Source organism: Tiliqua scincoides, chromosome 2 (assembly GCF_035046505.1).
Source record: "Tiliqua scincoides isolate rTilSci1 chromosome 2, rTilSci1.hap2, whole genome shotgun sequence".
Taxonomy (NCBI): Eukaryota; Metazoa; Chordata; class Lepidosauria; order Squamata; family Scincidae; genus Tiliqua; species Tiliqua scincoides.
The window spans coordinates 2132840-2152945 of record NC_089822.1 but is presented as its reverse complement, the minus strand read 5'-3'; the positions used below and the strand labels follow the sequence as shown (position 1 = coordinate 2152945).

Below are 20106 nucleotides of genomic sequence, written 5' to 3'. Positions count from 1 at the left end.
TTCTAATTGGAAGTTAATCTGAGGGTATAAAACCTTGAAAAATCTACTCTAGGCAGGAAGACTCTTCATCCAAGGGTATTCTGAACTGGCAGACCTTGGAGTGATTGCCTGCAGGATCTGGGCCTTTGGTAATCATCATTGGAAGCCAAGTGAGGGCTAATTCCAAGAAAGCATTGCAAGCAGGCAACAGGCTTAGCAGAGGAAGGGGTAGTAGTAAGTCTAGACAATGAGACAGGAACAAGCAAGAATGAGGGAAGGATTGTGTCTGAGTTGCAGGAACTGAAGAGAGGCCTTACTGCACAAAGTTTACAACTGGCAGGAAGAAGGCCCTTCTGTTTGAGCAGAGAAGAGCAGTCGAAGGCTCCCTCTTATATATATTCAAGATGAAGTGGCAAACACTTCAGGATGCAGGGGGCCCCTATGAATGAGCACTGCTCAGTACAAACAACTCCGTCCGTGTAGATACCCAGCATGTCAGGAAGAAGCTAGGCTAGAACCCTTATCCCTGACAGCTTTTCTAGGTGTAATGATTTCTTTGCAAGGTGGAGTGTTGAATCATGTAGATGAAAGTGGTCCAGCCCAGAAACATCATGACCACCTCAGTGAGCACTAGGCCTTTGCTGGTCAGAGAGATGAGGCTTCCTCAGGAGCAATTGCATCTAGTCTGAAAGTCAGAGTATGAGTGAGCTTCCCCTCTCCTCTACGTTATCACCTCTGGCTGTGTGACACCCAGAGTTGAAGGTGCCTGGGGAAGTCTAGCTACAGAACCATCCTTCCCAGTTCTGCTTTTCCAGATTGACTTCTTGTTTTGTTTTTCAACAGAGTGATGACATCACCAAAGTGGCAAAGGCTGCCAAGATAGTGGAGCGAATGGTCAACCAGAACACCTTTGATGATGTTGCCCAAGGTATGAAATCCAGGGGATTGATGATAACCTGCATCGCCAGGAGCCAGCATCATCCCAAGTGTGGAGGGTTGGCCCTGAATGTGCAACATTTTGGTTCATCCGCTCTCTGTTATAGGCTCATTGTGGCCTTGGGTCCGTCGTTTCTCAGGCTCAGTTCCCCAATCTGCAGAATGGGATGAATAATCAGTTTGTTGTGAGGTCTGTTATGAGGCTGTTTCCTTTCCCATTCCTTCTTCCCCCCCAGTCTCTACTTACTACCAATTAGATTGCAAACTGTCTTGGGCAAGGACCTGTGTTTTTTACTTACATTACTTTGTACAGTGTCATGTATATTGAGGGCGTGTTTTACAGAAATAGTAATGATTATAGTAAAATGTATATTTTTCCTGTGCCTGTCCCTGAAAACACATACAGTTGTGGTCCCAGGCCTTTCCCTATCATCATTCATATGTATTTATCAGGGATGCTTACAAAATTATTTTTGTTGACCTTCCTATCTTAGTCTGGGTTCAAAAACACAGCTGATTTCATTTCCAGAGTGGCAGCAATGTGGTGGTGGTGGTGGTGGTGGTGGTGGTGGTAATAATAATAATAATAATAATACAGGTATTTATATACCACCTTTCTTGGTCGTCAGATTTCTCCTCAGACTTTAATTCCAGGCTGTTTACATAGGCAGGCTATACTAAATCCCAATAGGGATTTTTACAATTGAAGAAAGTTCTGTCTTTCAAGAACCACAACATTTCAGATGGATCTTTTATTATCTGGTATCACATTCTGGTCTCCATTTTCCTCCCACACAGGCTGACAGCTGCCAAAGAGCAGGTGGAATAACTCAGCATAACTTGGCTAGGCTTGTCAGCTGCTTCAAGGTCTCGCTGTTCACGGTGCCAGTGGCCTCGAACTGGCAACCTTCAGATGTTAATCTTCAGGCAAACGGAGGTTCTACCCTCTAGACCAGACCTCCTGCCCCATGTATTTTCCCATGTTTTCATTTCTGAGTTTTGTAACCTGAGTGTTGCATCTGTGCAATTTGTTTCAATTTTTAGTTCATGTCTCCTTTTTCCTTGTAAGTTTCCTAGCAAGTTGCTGATGGGCATCTGCACACAGTGAATTGATGACAGTACCATGCATAAAAGAAAAAACAAATTCCAGTTAAAATGCATTCCTTTTTGTGCTGTGATTTAATCAACATTTGGGGGCATTTGGTGGGCCGCTGTGAGATACAGGAAGCTGGACTAGATGGGCCTATGGCCTGATTCAGTGGGGCTGTTCTTATGTTCTTAACATGTTGTTGTTGGCATATCAAAGACTATGGTATCTTAACATGTACATGCTGTAATGCTCATCCGTAGCCTATTTGAGGAAGAAAAAAGAACGACACCAACTGAAAACTCTAGACAATTTCTAAGCATAATTCAGGATGCTGATGCTCAGCTTTAAAACTCTGTATGGGGTTCTGGTATCTGGAAGACTGGCCTCTGCTCACCTGATCCTCCCAAGCACTAAAGCTGCAATCCTATGGAAAAGTGGTTCTCAACCGTTTTAGCACCCGGAACCACTTTTTAGAATGACAATCTGTTGGGATCCACTGGAAGTGATGTCATGAATGTTGTCACTTCTGGCCGTTTAGGCTTCAGACTATGCCACGATCAGCCAAAAGTCAGCACTGTGTGCTCATTGCATTATTGCTGTTATTTTGCATAGTTTGGAATTTAAACATTCCAGCTCAGAAGTCAAAGCAGAAGGCAGACTTGGATCCTTCTCCAACCACACAGCCTCCCCCCTTTCCAGCATCCCAGCTTTCCACCTATTCAGGGCAAAGCATCATGTCTCTCTCCCACCAGGAGCCTGCCCTACCCAGCATTTTCCCTGTATTTCTATACCTTGTATTTTCCGCTCTGTATTTTCAATGGCAGCTGAGCTAGGTGATATGCGACCCAACTGAAATTCACTTGCAACCCACCTAGTGGATCCTGATCCATCATTTAAGAAATGTTGATAGAGGGCACAATCCTAACCCCTTATGTCAGTGCTTTCCAGTACTGACATAGCGGTGCTAATGGGACACGTGCTGCATCCTGCAGTTGGGTGTCACTCAAGGAGGCCTCCTCAAAATAAGGGAAGGTTTGTTCCCTTTCCTCAGAGCTGCTTTGCCCTTATGTCGGTGCTGGAAAGCACCGACATAAGGGGTTAGTATTGCGCCCATAGACACTTACCTGGCAGCAAGTCCCACTGAAATCAGTGGGACTGACTTCTAAGTACACCTGTATAGAATTGCTCTGTAAAATTGCCCTTTGAAGCCCTTCTCTAAGTGCCCCTCCCTATTATTATTATTATTATTATTATTATTATTATTATTATTATTATTATTATTGTATGATGGTATCAAGCAGGCCCTAGGTCCAACACAGAGGAAAATTGCCCCTCTGAAGTCTGCCACAGGCGAGGTCATCCAGGATCGGGCACAGCAGATGGAACGCTGGGTGCAGCACTACTCTGAGCTATATTCCAGAGAAAATGTAGTCACCGAAGAAGCACTGAACAACATTGAGTGCCTGCCTGTGCTGGAAGAGCTTGACAGTGAACCAACCCTAGAAGAACTTCACGTGGCCCTGGACTCCCTTGCCTTTGGCAAGGCACCTGGAAAAGACAGCATCCCTGCTGAAGTCCTAAAATGCTGCAAAGAGATCATCGTCACTGAGCTGCATGAAATCCTCTGTCTCTGCTGGAGAGAAGGTGGAGTACCTCAAGACATGAGGGATGCAAACATCATCACGCTGTACAAGAACAAAGGTGACAGGGGTGACTGCAACAACTACCGCGGCATCTCTCTCCTTAGCGTTGTAGGAAAGCTGTTTGCCCGAGTTGTACTAAAGAGGCTCCAGGTACTTGCAGAGAGCGTCTATCCAGAATCGCAGTGTGGATTCCGAGCCAACAGGTCCACCACTGATATGGTATTCTCCCTTAGACAACTGCAGGAGAAATGCAGGGAACAACGACAGCCACTCTTTATAGCCTTCATAGATCTCACAAAGGCTTTCGACCTGGTCAGCAGAGACGGCCTCTTCAAGATTCTCCCCAAGATTGGATGTCCACCCAGGCTCCTCAGCATCATCAGATCTTTCCACAAGGACATGAAGGGCACTGTTGTCTTCGATGGCTCCACATCAGACCCTTTTGACATCCGAAGCGGAGTGAAGCAGGGCTGTGTTCTTGCACCAACCTTGTTTGGGATTTTCTTTGCTGTCCTGCTGAAGCAGGCCTTTGGAACTGCAACAGAAGGCATCTATCTCCGGACCAGATCAGACGGAAAGCTCTTCAACCTCTCCAGACTGAGAGCAAAATCCAAAGTCCAGCTGAAATGTCTGCGTGACTTCCTCTTTGCCGACGATGCAGCTGTCACTACCCACTCTGCCAAAGATCTCCAGCAGCTCATGGATCGTTTTAGCAAGGCCTGCCAAGATTTTGGACTGACAGTCAGCCTGAAGAAAACACAGGTCATGGTTCAGGATGTGGACTCACCTCCCTGCATTACAATCTCTGCGCATGAACTGGAGGTTGTCCATGACTTTGTGTACCTTGGCTCAACGATCTCCAACACTCATTCTCTCGATACCAAGCTAAACAAGCGCATCGGTAAAGCAGCTACCACGTTTTCCAGACTCACAAAGAGAGTCTGGTCCAACAAGAAGCTGACGGAACATACCAAGATCCAGGTCTACAGAGCTTGCGTCCTGAGTACACTTCTGTACTGCAGCGAGTCATGGACTCTTCGCTCACAACAGGAGAGGAAACTGAACGCTTTCCACATGCGCTGCCTCCGACGAATCCTCGGCATCACCTGGCAGGACAAAGTTCCAAACAACACAGTCCTGGAACGTGCTGGAATCCCTAGCATGTATGCACTACTGAAACAGAGACGCCTGCGTTGGCTTGGTCATGTCGTGAGAATGGATGATGGCCGGATCCCAAAGGATCTCCTCTATGGAGAACTGGTGCAAGGAAAGCGCCCTACAGGTAGACCACAGCTGCGATACAAGGACATCTGCAAGAGGGATCTGAAGGCCTTAGGGATGGACCTCAACAAGTGGGAAACCCTGGCCTCTGAGCGGCCCGCTTGGAGGCAGGCTGTGCAGCATGGCCTTTCCCAGTTTGAAGAGACACTTTGCCAACAGTCTGAGGCTAAGAGGCAAAGAAGGAAGGCCCATAGCCAGGGAGACAGACCAGGGACAGACTGCACTTGCTCCCGGTGTGGAAGGGATTGTCACTCCCGGATTGGCCTTTTCAGCCACACTAGACGCTGTGCCAGAACCACCTTTCAGAGCGCGATACCATAGTCTTTCGAGACTGAAGGTTGCCAATACAAATAATGTTGGCAACCTTCAGTCTCGAAAGACTATGGTATCGTGCTCTGAAAGGTGGTTCTGGAACAGCGTCTAGTGTGGCTGAAAAGGCCAATCCGGGAGTGACAATCCCTTCCACACCGGGAGCAAGTGCAGTATGTCCCTGGTCTGTCTCCCTGGCTATGGGCCTTCCTTCTTTGCCTCTTAGCCTCAGACTGTTGGCCAAGTGTCTCTTCAAACTGGGAAAGGCCATGCTGCACAGCCTGCCTCCAAGCGGACCGCTCAGAGGCCAGGGTTTCCCACTTGTTGAGGTCCACTCCTAAGGACTTCAGATCCCTCTTGCAGATGTCCTTGTATTGCAGCTGTGGTCTACTTGTAGGGTGCTTTCCTTGCACGAGTTTTCCATAGAGGAGATCCTTTGGGATCCGGCCATCATCCATTCTTATGACATGACCGAGCCAACGCAGGCGTCTGTTTCAGCAGTGCATACATGCTAGGGATTCCAGCACGTTGTTGTTGTTGTTGCTGCTGCTGTTATTATTATTATTTATTAATTACAAAATGCTCACAACATGATAACTCTCAAGCTGGTGCTGGACTCCATGGGAGAAGCGCCCTACTGGATCAGTAGGACCCTATGAAGAGCCCCACTGGATCAGACCAAAGGCCCATCTAGTCCAGCTTCCTGCATCTCACAGTGGCCCACCAAATTCCCCAGGGAGCACACAAGACAGCATACAACCTGCGTCCTGGTGCCTTCCCCTGCATCTGGCCATCAAAGGTAGCCTACCTCTAAAACCAGGAGCTTGCACATACTTACCATGACTTGTAAACCATGATGAACCTTTACTCCAGAAATTTGTTCAATCTCCTCTTAAAGGCACGTAGGCAAGATGCCATCACTACTTCCTGTGGCAAGGAGTTCCATAGACTAATTACATGCTGGGCAAAGAGATATTTTCTTTTGTCTTTCCTAACTCTTCCAACACTCAACATTAGTAGATGTCCCCTGGTTCTGGTGTTATGTGAGAGAGAAAAGAACATCACTCTAGCCATCTGCTGCATAATTTCGTCTCAATGATGTTCCCCTTCAGGCGACTCTTTTTCTAATCTAGACTGAAAAGCTCCAAACGCTGTAGCCTTTCCTCATAGGGAAGGTGCCCCAGCCCAGTAATCATTTTGGTTGCTGTCTTCTGAACCTTTTCCATTTCCACTATATCCTTTTTGAGATGTGGTGACCTGAACTGGACATAATACTCCAGGTGTGGCCTTACCATTGATTTGTACAACAGCATTATAATATTAGCCATGTTATTCTCTAAGCGGTGTCTGTAGCGAAAGAGACCAACTTCAGCAGCTACGAAAGTGTTGATGAGGGATGTGGCCCTCTCAGCTGTGGCACCTCACATGTGGAAAGCCCTCTCCAAAGAGGCTTGACTGGTGTTGATATTGGTGGCCTTCTGGTGTCAGGCGAAGACCTTCTTATTTTTCCAGGCTTTGTAAAAGTTTGACTGATTTTGTTCCAATGGCAGTGTTTTATGTCCATTGTGTTGGTTCCCCCCCCCCTTTTAAAATTGATTTTTCATCATTTTGGATATCATTAGCAGGCCTGAAAATATTTGTGCCAAAAAGCAGGATAAAAATCCTTTCAGTAAATAAGACTGCTGCAAACTGTTGGAAAATGGGGTGGGTCCTAGCAATCAGCAGAAGACCCTTTTCCTAAAGGGGATTCCACCACCCAGCCAGTTTGCTCCTATCAGTCAACACACAGAAGCAGAGGCAGTTCGGGAGTGCCCTTCAGAGTCATGCAGAGTGCCCTCCAGAGCCATTCAAGTAGTATTGACCCATACTCCAACAAACTGCACATGTTCCAGTTCTGAAATGAATGGCATAAATTCTCCCAAGTGGCACGGGAAGGCAAACAGAGTGGAACATGGGACAGAGCAAACCTGTGGGAGCACAGCAGTGGGGTGGACCAGGAGAAATTAGTTCTTGTCTCATTGTACTGGGACAAGTGTGGAAACATACGTACAAATGTGTGCACTTCACACTTGGCAGTTCCTTTGGGACTCAGCCGCACAAGCCTGAGCACAAAATTAAAGTGAGAATTGCCACTAACAAACCCATTCTGAATGTAGCTTCTCTTTTTACTAGATTTTAAATACTATGAAGATACCTCTGATGAGTACCGAGACAACATGGGGACTCTTCTTCCACTGTGGAAATTTCAGTATGACAAAGCCAAGAGACTGGCAGTCACTGCTCTCTGCTGGTGAGTATATTTGTTGCAGCTTGCTTGTAGCTGTTTGGTGTGGGACAAATGGCTGCTTGGAAGCCTTCACAAGTCACTCAGAACCGTGTGTAATTTGAGTAACTTTTGTTTATTGTCATGAGTGGGAATATATATGATATTCTGAGTGCAAGAGACTTATGGTAAAGCTTTTAAAATATTCAGTAAACATTTGGCCTCTGGGTCACATTTTTAGATTTAAAGTGCAGCACTCACAAACGTGTTTACCAGGCACAAATAAAATTTTTGAATGCATCTATGGAAGGTCATACAGACAATAGGCATCAAAGAGTCATTTCCCTGTGCCATAAGAACAGCCGCACTGGATCAGGCCATAGGCCCATCTAGTCCAGCTTCCTGTATCTCACAGCGGCCCACCAAATGCCCCAGGGAGCACACCAGATAACAAGAGACCTGCAAGGCTTCCTGGGAATTGTAGTTAAGAACATAAGAACAGCCCCACTGGATCAGGCCATAGGCCCATCTAGTCCAGCTTCCTGTATCTCACAGCAGCCCACCAAATGCCCCAGGGAGCACACCAGATAACAAGAGACCTGCATCCTGGTGCCCTCCCTGAATTGGGAAGAGACCTGAGACCTGAACTGGTAGGAGACAAGAGACCTGCCAAATTGGAATTGTCTTTAGGGCAGTGGTTCCCAAACTTTTTAGCACCAGGACCCACTTTTTAAACAAAGTGCTATCAGGACCCACATAAGTTTGCCAGATTTTTTAAAAGGGAGATCTAGAAAAAAAGTATTTTATTTATTTATGTCAAAGTAACATAACCAGAAAAAAGACCCTCAGACATTTATCTCCCTATATTTACACATGCTTGCAAACTTCAGGAGTTCATCTCCTTGCAGGGCAATTAGCAGTAATCTTGCAAACTACAGGAGCTGAGCTATTTGCAGGGTAATTAGCAACTAATTAGTATCTGATTTTTGAATATCCTCACAGTTTGAGGCAATTAGTTATTTGATCTTTCCATCAGCATTTGGCAACCCACCAAAAATCAGGTGGCAACCCACCAGTTGATCCCAACTCACAGTTTGGGAACCACTGCTTGAGGGAACTAGACAGAGAAGTATTACACAGGTTAAAAGCAGTTTTGGGGAATCTTTAAAGACCACCTGATTAGGTTGTAAACTTATGTGTGCTTACTAAGGAAAAGATCCCATTGAAATCAGTGAAATGGTCTCCTAAATAAATATGCATTGGATTGTAATGTAATTGTTGTGGACTACAACCCATTTCATCCAATCCAGCCTACAAAAGCTGTGTCATAATAATGACCCAATCTGATCTGGGCCTTTGGGTGGTGGATCTTGTGAACCACAGCTGTAAATCCTAGGCCAATGGCTCAGCAGCTGTGCTGCTGTTCAGTGGGCTGCAGCCTCCAATAAAAGCCCCCAGAGGCAGGGCTTTTTTTCTAATGGAACGCGGGGGGACGGAGTTCCGGCACCTTTTTGCAGGGGCCCCTCCCCTTAGGAGGCATTCCAGGAGGGGGAGAGCAAAATAGAGGCATTAGCTGGGTGGGTGCTGGGGAGTGCAGGGTGGGCAGGTGCCTGACCCCTGCCTGACCACACAACGACCCCCTCCTGCCCCCATCTCCAAGCTCTCGCCTGAGCCCAGCCCGCCTCCTCTCCCCCCGCGCTCTGCTTCTCCGCGCAGCTTCCAAGCCGGTGGAGGGCGCGGGGGACATGCGCTGATGCCGAGGAGGAGGAGGACGGATGGACAGCCAGCCAGCGGAGGGGCTGCGGCACCCACGGAACGCCCAGGTACTGGCTTGGCAGAGGAGGAGGGGAAGGAAACTGGCTGGTGCAGCCTTGCAGCCTGAGAGCCCAAGCATGTCTACTCAGAAGTAAGTTCCACTGTGTTCAGTGGGGCTTACTCCTGGGAAAGTGTCATAGCCTTGCAGCCTGAGTAGACAGGCAGAGGACAGGCTCTGTGGCTGCAGTCCTCTCCACACTTTCCTGGGAGGAAGCCCCACTGCCTCTACTGGGACTGACTTCTGAGTAGACAGGCACAGGATTGGGCCCTGAGGCTGCCATCCTATCCACAGTAAGCCCCATTCACTAAAGTGGACTTCTGAGTAGACATGCATAGGATTGGGCTCTTAGGCTGCAATCCTAGGCACTTTCCTGGGAGTAAGCTCCATTGACTAGAACAAGACTTACTTCAGAGTAGACATACCTAGGATTGGGCTCTTAATCCTGGCAGAGATATATATCTGCACCCGTTTTCACCTGCTAAGGGCAGGTGAAAAGGGATTCTACGTGTGTACAACATGCTGTCCAGCCTTGCCAGAGATCCTCCTCATCCTTCCCCCACAAGCATGCCCTCCACCAGCCAGCGTTTGCAGCTCCTCTCCAGCAATGCACAGCAGCTGCTCAGGGCAGCAGAGAACATACAATTGCATGCCAAGCGCCTTCCCAAAGACACAGAGTATTCTGATACCTGAATTAAACCATATTTAATCGCTTGTTTGCAAATGTAACTGTTTCTATGTGCACCTAAGGACCCCTCTCGTGTAAGAATTCCTTTTTTGTTCTTACTCCCACAGTTGCTTAGAGTAATTTTACTACATGGAACTCATGTAAGCCATTTTCCGGAATCCATTCACTGCTTCCTCTCCTTGAAGTAGTACCACTCTACATACTACACACTACAAGTGCACCTGTACAGTATTTTTCCCCATGTGTAGAAAAAGTAGCTAGGGGGAAGGGGATGTGGAGATTGACAGCCGAATCCTATGCATGTCTACTCAGTTCATCTTTAGGGGGGAAGCACATAAAAAATATTTCTCCAATAAAAAATGGTTTATAAATAAATAAAATAAATAAATAAATAAAAGATTAACAAGTTGTGAGTTCCTGCATCTTTTTATTTACAAAAAAAGCACTGCCCAGAGGCTGTGCACAGGTGACGGCAGCCTACTTACTTTCTCCACTGTTGACTTTCAGTCAGTTTGATTGGCTTTGAGGCAGGAAGCTCCAGGAAAGATGGGCCATTTTGGTGGGGAGAATTGTGAGTGACCCTAGAGACCACTTCCTAGGGGAAGTGGAAGAGAGACTTCTATCCAGGCTGCAGTTGGGGTAGGGGGAGAGCAAAGACATGTTTAAGGGTCGCAAGAAACGGAAGACAGAGGCAAATTATACCTGTCTGTCTGAGTGAGGAAGGAAGGTGATCCAGGGGAGTGTTGGGGACCTTGAAGCTTCCTAAGCAGTGTTCCCAGGGGAGATCTGTCTTGAGGTGGTGGTGGTGATTCCTCAGAGAAGAATCAGTGCAATCTCTTAGATCCTTTATTGATAAAGCAGGGAAGCAGGGAGGGCGGGCAGGTGGGAGGTAGACTGCAGATGTGTGTTTCCAGGACTAGAACGCTCACTTTCAATCCATTAATATCCATTAATACTGTAAAAGGCAGAGTGTTGAAATGCCACACGTGTTGGTTGGATCACACAAATGTTGATGGCTGCGTATTTCTTTTCCTGCAGGAACCCCAAATACAAGGATTTGTTTGTTGTGGGACACGGCTCTTGTAAGTGTGGTTTAAAATAATATCATGGGGATTTCTGTAGGACACCCTGGTCCTTCTCTTTGGCCTGTGGTGGTTGAAGGTTTTTAGCATTTTCTGCTTGAAGCCTTTGGGAAGGAAAAGTCATGCTTGATTTGGGCTAAGGGCTAGTCAAGTCCAGCATCCTGTTTCCCATATTGGCCTACCAGCAGCATCTGAGAAGTCCTCTTCTCTTCCACCCTTTCTTCCCAGCAATTGGTATTCAGAGGCTAGTAGGAATAGATAGACCTGGCCCCCGTGTGTTTGTCCAATCCCCTTTCTGAACCAAGCAAGCTAGCAGGCATCACCAAGTCTTGTGGCAAGCAGTTCCACAGCCTATTATGCTTTGTGTGAAATTCCACCTCCTTTTGCCCATCTGCCAGTCAGTTCCATTGAATAACCCCCGATTCTAGCATGAGCAGAAAAACTTCCCTCTATCCATTTTCTTACACAATGCATAATTGTATAAGGGTTAATTATGTCCTAACTGAGAGAACTGTCCAGTACTTGTACAGCCTGCATTGTGTAGTAGTGGAGTGTTCCTCATTGGAGGGGTGCAGAAGCTGAACTACTTCTTGTCAGGGTTGCTGTAGCAGTTGTCTGCACCAAGAAGAGGATTCGACTAGATGACCCCCAAGGTGCCTTCCAGTTCTAACAGCCTGATAATTCCTCCTTAATTCTCTTTTCTTCCCCACAAACCACAAGAACATGGAGACATCCCTCTGTGCATAATCATTGGGACAGACTGAAAGCTCCGCTGCCTGATTGCTGAAGGTCACAGATTAAGCACTGTAAATCATACCTAACAAATGTGCCAATGTAATCCTTGGTACGAATTTATTTTCAAAACAGAAAACATTACTCGGGATGCTGGCTGCCAGGGTACAACTGACAGCTCGTATTTGTTTGGGAAGCTCTCTGGCAAATGTAGTACCTGGAAAATAATGGTTGAAGAGTATCATTAATTCTTGCCGGCAGCTTGATTGCCGATTCGTAATTTAAGTTCATTGATATTGTGCCTAATTTTTCCCAGACTAAGTAGTGTATCAATTTCATTTTTTGTTGGCCAATAATGTCGTCCCACCTGTGACATTTATTAACAGCAGGAGAATAACCAATTTAAGGAAATGTAAGTGTGCTGGATTCACAGCCCCTATGCCAATGGGAGTTTCTTTCATGGGAGGGGGAATCCAGATCAGGGGCAAGCATGTCAACCCCATTGTGTGCTGTTTTCTCTGAAGCTTGACCACTAGCCTCTGGCCCCTTGGACCTGGAGCTCTTTGCACTGGATTTGACCTTGCTCGTGTGGACCATATCCTTGTCTTGGCATCCCACATCGAAGAACAGACCCCTGTTAGTTAACCCTAACAGTCAATTATCTTCACCAGTTTCCAGAAGGGGGTCTAGCTGGTGGGCACGTTTCAGAGGAAGATGTTTTGGAGTCATGGGCAGGGGGTAAAGGGGGTACGTTCATCCTCTGGCACTTGGAACCACTCTCTGTTGGCTGCTGAGATTTCATCACGTGTTGCCACAGTTTTTTAATGTGATATCACAGCCATGAGGGCTAGAAACATATAAAATGGAGATTCTCGGGATACTGAATTTTGCATCCTGAATTAACCATGGACTAGAACAGGGATGGCCAAACTTGCTTAACGTAAGATCCACATATGATAAACTTCAGATGTTTGAGAGCCACAGTTTTTTAAGAATCATTTAGAATCACCATGAAATTAAACTTATGTTTTAATTTAGTGGACTCTTAGTTTATACCCGGTAAATATTTATAAAACTTGAAGGTGCGCAATCCTATCTTGTGCTGGAACAGGCAAGCCAAGAGGCTTGCGCTGTATCCAGCACAGGATAGGCGCCCAAGGTGGCCACCGCTGGGCTAAAGCACGGTGACACACACACACACACACACACACACACACACACACACACACACACACACACACACACACACACGAGGGAATCCATAAACAGTTTGCTGATGTGACTGGTGTGGAGACAGTGGATGCTAGAACAATTTCTTGTCTTATTGGAGTGTAGGCTGAGTTGAGACAGATTCAGGACAGACCCAAAGAAATCTTTTCCATGTAGCTAGTGGATTTTGGAGTCAAGAGAGCCAGCCTTCTCCCTTCTTCCATCCCTGCCTGCCCGTTGCCCTTCAGCACAGCACTGTGGCTGTTTCTTCCCTTGATTGCCGCTGACTGAGCTTCCATTTCCTTGCCTTTGTTCCTCTTGTTGGGGAGAGATTTGGTTGTTTTGCCCCCCTCCCCGTCTCCCTATCTGGGAGTCTTTTTCCCATCCTGTGTGCCACCATTCTCCTCTCTGTTGGTTTAGGATGCTCTTCAAGGCTTTTTCTTGTCATTTTTCGCCTTTTAATATTTTTCTGTTTAGTTTATGTACAGTTTGTTCTGTGTACCAGAGAGCAAAGAGTCAAAACTTCCATCAACTTGCCAGACTTAATACATTATGTGTCTGTGTGTTCTTATCTTCCTTTCACTCAGACATTTGGTTTGCTTCTATGGGCACAGAGTGCTTGACCCATTGGGACCGTCCTGGTCTGCTGCAGCCTCTGGGCTTGCCATCAGCACTCTTCTTGTGACTTCCCTCTGGAATCTGGAGCAACCAAGAGCTTTTGCCACTTGATGGCACTATTAAATATTTAGTGAACTGCAGGTTGGGGAGGGGGAGGGAGTTGAAACTACTTGCTAAAGAATTTAGCCTGTTCAGCAGGTATTACAAATGCTAATGCGATGCTCTCTAATTACAACATGAGAAGGAGATGCAAGAACTAATTTTGTTATTGTTGAAGATGCAGCAATAATAGGTAAAACTCATCTAGTTCTGCTTTCAGAACCATGCTTCTCTGTTTTTGGCGAAGAGAGGCAGATCACTATACCCTTACAGGTTAGGGAAGAATTCAGGACTGGCACACATACAAGGGATGTCACCCTCTGGATATGTCTCCTTCACCATTGATGTTAATAGAGATCATGATTGACAACTCAATCCTAAATTTTACTTGAGCCAGTGCAGCCATCCCTTCGAGCGTGCTACCCAACAGTTCTCTGGGCTGGTGCAAAGGCCCGCACCGGCTCAGCAGAGCCGCGTCTGGATCCTGCAACAGCCGGCCCTGGTATATTCATGCCAGGTGGTGTAGGGACATGGTGAGGGTTGTGAGAGGATGTTTTTGAGTCAGGGAGGGATGTTTTTGCGTAGGGGAGGGCAGAATGGGGGAGGATTGGGCCTGGGGAGGGGGTTGCTATCAGCAGTGGCACTTGCTGCATCCAACCCCCCTTCCCAGCTGTGCAGCCCTTCATGGGGCTTCCTGGATTTGTGCTAGCATAAGAACATAAGAACAGCCCCACTGGATCAGGCCATAGGCCCATCTAGTCCAGCTTCCTGTATCTCACAGCGGCCCACCAAATGCCCCAGGGAGCACACCAGATAACAAGAGACCTCATCCTGGTGCAATATAGCTGGTATGGATCCAAGAAACCCCATAAGAGTGGCGTGGGCTTTACTATCCCCTTACCCCAAGGAGACCTCCAACTTGCTCCTAGGCTGCATTGGATGCAATGTAGACCATGCGGCTTGGCTGTGCCAGCACAGTTTAGGATTGGGCTGACAGTCACTGAATGGAGAGATAATGATTTTCCAGAAACGCGTAAAGATTTGAGCCCCTCAAGAATCTATCTGAGATGGGGGAGGAGCAGTAACCAACCTGGGGGAGGGGAAGTGTTGTATCCCTACATGCAGAGGAGCCCAGGTTTAGCTCCCAGCATCTGGTACTGGTAATTCTGAGCTCATTACACCTGTGCTCTGTGATCTGCATTGGTTGTGAGTTTGTTTCTGGGCATGATTCAAGATGTTGTTTATGCCTTTTAAAACCTTACATGGCCTGAGATCAGGTATCCACGGAACAGGCTCCTTCCATGTTGACCTACCCATGCACTGCACTCATAATCTGGTACTGGGTTCCATGTTCCACCACCTAGGGAGGCCCAGTTTGGGAAGACAATTATGGGGACTTTTCAGTAGTAGCTCCTCAATTATGAAACTCCTTCTCCAAGGAGACCCACATGGACCCTATGCTTTTTTGTTCCATTTGATCTTTTCTTGGTTTGTATTTAGTCTCCCTGCCTGCTGCGTTTGTTTTCTATTGGGTTTTATGCTTCTGTTATTTTGTGGAAGTTGGAAACTGCTTTGGGGTGGAATGGTGGCCTCAGTATGCTTCAATAAACAAACACAATAAGTAATTCCTGAACCAAGGCTCCCAAGTAGGCAGGCTGGAATGAGCACTCAGAGGAGTGCTAGTCCAACCAGACAGTACTGGGTGAAATGGGCCAGGGGTGGTGTGACTCCTTGTGAGCAACTCCATTGCAGGCAGGCAGGCAGGCAGCGACTGCAGCCCAAGGCAGAGCACATCACTTGAAGAAAACATGGCCACTGCATAGGACCTCTGGCTGGGAGGCTGGAGAGGTCAGCTGCTGCCTGGTGCTGGGAAGGGCTGCTGTCCCTCAGAGTGGATGAGCCTGGACCAGACAGATATCTGATGTGGTAGAAGGCAACTGCCAAACTAGCCAATTACCTGCAAGGAGAAGGCCCCCAGCCCAGGCCCCAGCAGGATACCCAGGTCAAAGATTCCTGGCAGCAGAGCTGGGAGGTGCCTCCACAGAAGACCAGGAAGTGCTGCTGCTGCTCTATGTAGATAGCCATGTTGTGGACCCGCCTCCATGAAGTCTCCTTTTGAAGCATCCTGTCCCATAATTCTTTGCCTGCAGGGTTCCCTTTCTCTTCATCTTTAGGGTTCTGGCATAACCAGCCAGCTAGGCATTCCCATGAAGCTTCCTGCCAAGGTTTGGGAAATGAAGTACATTTCATAGCCCTTCTCCACCACAGTCCCTTTCTTCTCAGCGCAGTGCTAGATGGGCACCTGTGTTCCTAGCATGATGTGAGATGTAGCTGGGTCTCCAGTGTTTTATTGTCCAGTCAATGCTCTTGCTAGGAAAAACCAGTCATTGATAATGGTTTTTTCAGCACTGAGGGTGACTAGCATCTCGCCTGAATGTGGCAGAGCTGTTAGGGCTGTGACACCAACTTCAGAGCTGGAGAAATAGCAGATGGTCACCTGAGCTGTCAGCCGGCACACTTGCTGACTTCCTTCCTGGCCTCCTGAGTTCTCTGCTTTCTACATGGAGGCAACGCCGTAGCAGTCTTGCCTCAAAAGAGAGCAGAAACCTGAAATCAAGGACCCAACTAGATGGGATGCGGGGGAGGAGGGTACAGCTGCATTTCATTATTCCTATGTCTGCTCTGTCCATGTATGAAGTAGGTGTGAGTGTGGGGCAGTGTCTGTTTTGTGCAGAAAAACAAAACACTGGGTCTTCAGACACTTTTGTCCCTGCATGGCCCCAGTCCTGGAAGTATGCCAGGCTGGGGAGTGCAGCAGCGTGCACACATCACAATAAAGGACAGTTCTTTATGTGCTGGCTTTCATTAATATTTAAGATGGAAATGTTGATCTAGAGTGTGCTGTTGTTTCTCCTTCAGAAATCTACCAGGTGGGACAAAGCTTAACCTCCCATAATGTGCATTCCCCTTTTGTCCCCACCCCGACATTTTTTCTGGTGCCATCCCTGTGTGTGCCAGCCTTGGGTAAACAGGACCCAGCCAACAGTGAACAGACTTGAGGACAAGAATAACCACAGTAACAGCTGTGGTTTGCTTGTTCAGGTCATTCAGGATGAGGCACTGGTGGGGTTTTTGTTGTGTTGGGATGCTTGGTAAATATTGTCACCAGTGGAAACGGTGATGTAGATGAGTTGTGGGCACCCCATAAGAACACAAGAAGAGCCCTGCTGGATCAGGCCAAAGGCCCAACTAGTCCAGCTTTCTTCACAATGGCCCACCAAATGCCTTAGGGAGCACACAATACAAGTCACAACCTGCATCCTTGTGCCCTCCCCTACATCTGGCATTCTGTGGTAGCCTACTTCTAAAATCAGGAGCCTGCACATTCCCATCTTGGCTTGTAACCTGCGATGGAGTTTTCCTCCAGAAATTTGTCAAATCCCCTCTTAAAGGCACGTGAGCGAGATGCCATCACTACTTTCTGCGGCAAGGAGTTCCACAGACTAATTACATGCTGGGTAAAGAAATTTTTTCTTTAGTCTGTCCCCACTCTCTCAACACTCAGTTTTAGTGGATGTACCCTGGTTCTGGTGTTCTGAGAGAGAGGGGGGAAAAGTGTCTCTCTGTCCAGCTGTGGGCTCTCCAAGCCTACTGACTTTGGACCCAAAATGTGGTGTTGGAGGCCTGCCACTGGTTACCCTTTGGCATTAAATGTTAAAGCTGTTGGGAGGGAGGGGTAGGCAGAGTAGGGCGGGGAGGGGGAATGGAGGAGTTCTGGATGTGGAGGGGTCAGGCGGGAGGCAGAACAGGGGTGGATTTTGGCAGCACTGTTGTGCACTGGATCCTAACCTCATCACCTCTCCCCTTCCCTTACTCTCTTCAGACTTGCACCAGCAAAATAGCTGGTGTAGATCTGAGGAGACCCATTGGGGCAGTGGAGGCTTGCCCTGGGGTAAGGGAGAGAAAGTTCCTTACCTTGAGAAGGCCTCCAGACTACTCCCTGTAGGATACCGCACATATTCCATTGGTGTGGCTGCATTGGCGGAGGGGTTAGTTGTTTGTTTGATTTTGAAAGATTTCGGTACTGCTTTTTCTAAAACTCAAAGTGGGGTACTACATACAAAAATAAAATATCTGAATAAGAAAAATTAAAGGAAAAAACCATTAAAGCAATTTTAGTTAGGACTGGGCTGTAAGAGTCCTTCATGAACCCCCCCCCCATGAATTTTTTTTCATTTACAGATTGGGGGGGGGGCATGACCAATATGGTCAGCCAGCAGTCTTGCCTCAAGGCTCATTTTCCCCCACCTCTCAAGCTGTCTCTGCACCTAGGTATCTTGTAGCAGTTTGGGGCACTGCAACACCGCAGAGAACCCCCTGCTGTCACCTGCTAAGGTCTTCTCTGTGAATTTTTCAAGACTTGAGAAGAAGAGAAGGCAAGAAAGTGTTTCGGGGGGTGGGAGGCTTTTTGAGTGAGAGGTGAGGCTAGGTTGGGTTCAGGCCAGGTTGTAACAAGGAGACTGTCATGCCTTTTAATTCAGAGAAATATGCGTGGAAAGGGACAATCATCCTGGCACACTGCGGTAATGGGCACATTGCTAATTTATTTATTGTAAACACTTTTACTCCTCACTGTGCTTTTGGATATACATGTGGGATACCGAGTCAATGACCTGACCCAGAGAGCATTGTTTAAAATATATATTAGGAAAAAGTGGGAATGAACTGATGAAAAAACCGGCTTTTGATGCACGAGGGCACCAGGAATGTGCCAGAGGGTTTCAGTATTTCCGTCAAGGAATAAATGAGCATCTTGTGTGACAAATGCCAGAAGACACCCAGCAGTGGCAGCAGCAGAGAGAAAATTGTCCTAGCCAGCTTTGCCAGCCCCCAGGAACTCTCTTCTGACAACTGATTTAATAAACCCCAGTCTTTGCTCCCAGCATCTTTATCTTAATGCCTTTGCTGTTCTGTTGAGTGCTGAAAATTTTCAGTTAGATACACAAAGAATTGGTGCCAGATAAGGGAGAGGAGCCAGAAGAGAAAAGGTGATGGAAGCGATAAAGGGGTGGACGTGGCTACAGGGGAGGATTTCCTTCAAGACAGGTGATAAGCAGAGGGACAGAGTTGTGTGTGTGTGTGTGTGTGTTTTAATCAGGAAAGTCTAACGAGACAGGCGGGAGGTGCAGGTGATCTTGAAAATGGCAAACAATACTGGAACGTTGGAGATGTTCAGCTGCAGCGACTCTTTCCAGACACCTTGTGGCTTAACTCACCTGACATGAGAGCCATCACCTGATCTCAGATGTGCCAGACCTGAGGGCTGACCTTCCCTACACACATCTTAGGCTTCCTTTGGACTCTCCTCTTGTTTAATTCATTTCCTTCCCAACAAAAATAAGACACACAAAAAAATCTTTGGTCCCAGATCCAAATTGGACCATATTAGAAGAGTGACTCCCTAGAGCTGTTAGCCAGCACATGGTGGTATTGCTGCGAGACTTGATGACGGATATGAGCTTAGGTGGGTCTTTACAAAGGCGATGTTTTGCTTTGAATGATGTCCTGTTTTCCTTGCCCAGATGACTTCATGAAGCAGAGCCGAGGGATGCTGCTGCTGTACACCATGAAGAACCCCTCCTTCCCCGAGTACATCTTCAACAGCGAGAGTGGCATCATGTGCCTTGACATCCACCCCAAACACCCGTATCTCATTGTGGTTGGCTTCTATGATGGCAACGTGGCCATCTACAACCTGAAGAAGCCCGCCAGCTCCCAGCCTGGCTACAAGAGCACTGCCAAGTCGGGCAAGCATACGGACCCCGTGTGGCAGGTGGGTGGAGCTGGGCTTGCTGCTCTTCTCTCCCTGCCCTTGTGGGTCTTTCCTTTTGCAGGTCCTTGTTCAAAGCTAACTTGAGTAGTGACAGGGGCAGCCTCTGCACCCATCTGTACACCATCTGACCCATCCCTTGCTTCCCAGAACAGTCTCAGGTCTCATCAAGGTGGCCCCACTTGAAGGGATGTCAGCACATCATTAACCAATGTACAGAAATCATCCCAGCAATAGAATATCACTTCATATATTACTCTGCCCCTTTTCTTTCCTCCCCTTCTTCCCCTCCCAGGGTTCATTTCCCCAAAGCAGACTTTTGAGAAAGGCATGGTGTGGTGAAACAATAAGAGTTTTGGGGGGAAGGGGCAGGGGGAAACAGTGTTAATGACCTGCTGCCATTCAGTTAGGAGTTTGTCTTCTCCTTCATGATGATGACTGTATCTGTCTGTCCTACCTTTCTTGCCAAAGGGGACCCAAGGCAGCTTACAATAGTTAAAATTACAATACAAAACTCATAAAAATGCAATTATA

The 20106-nt window shown here is 47.3% G+C and overlaps 1 protein-coding gene across 2 annotated transcripts in view; it reads left to right on the top strand.

Annotated features, from left to right (window-relative positions):
- Positions 1 to 20106, top strand: part of DNAI1 (dynein axonemal intermediate chain 1) — a 113770-nt gene that overhangs the window by 31707 nt on the left and 61957 nt on the right. For both annotated transcript variants that reach the window (XM_066615830.1, XM_066615829.1), the window contains 4 exons: positions 823 to 907; positions 7411 to 7528; positions 11041 to 11084; positions 19325 to 19575. In XM_066615830.1, the coding sequence (XP_066471927.1) occupies positions 823 to 907; positions 7411 to 7528; positions 11041 to 11084; positions 19325 to 19575 (498 nt within the window). The remainder of the gene's footprint in view (positions 1 to 822; positions 908 to 7410; positions 7529 to 11040; positions 11085 to 19324; positions 19576 to 20106) is intronic.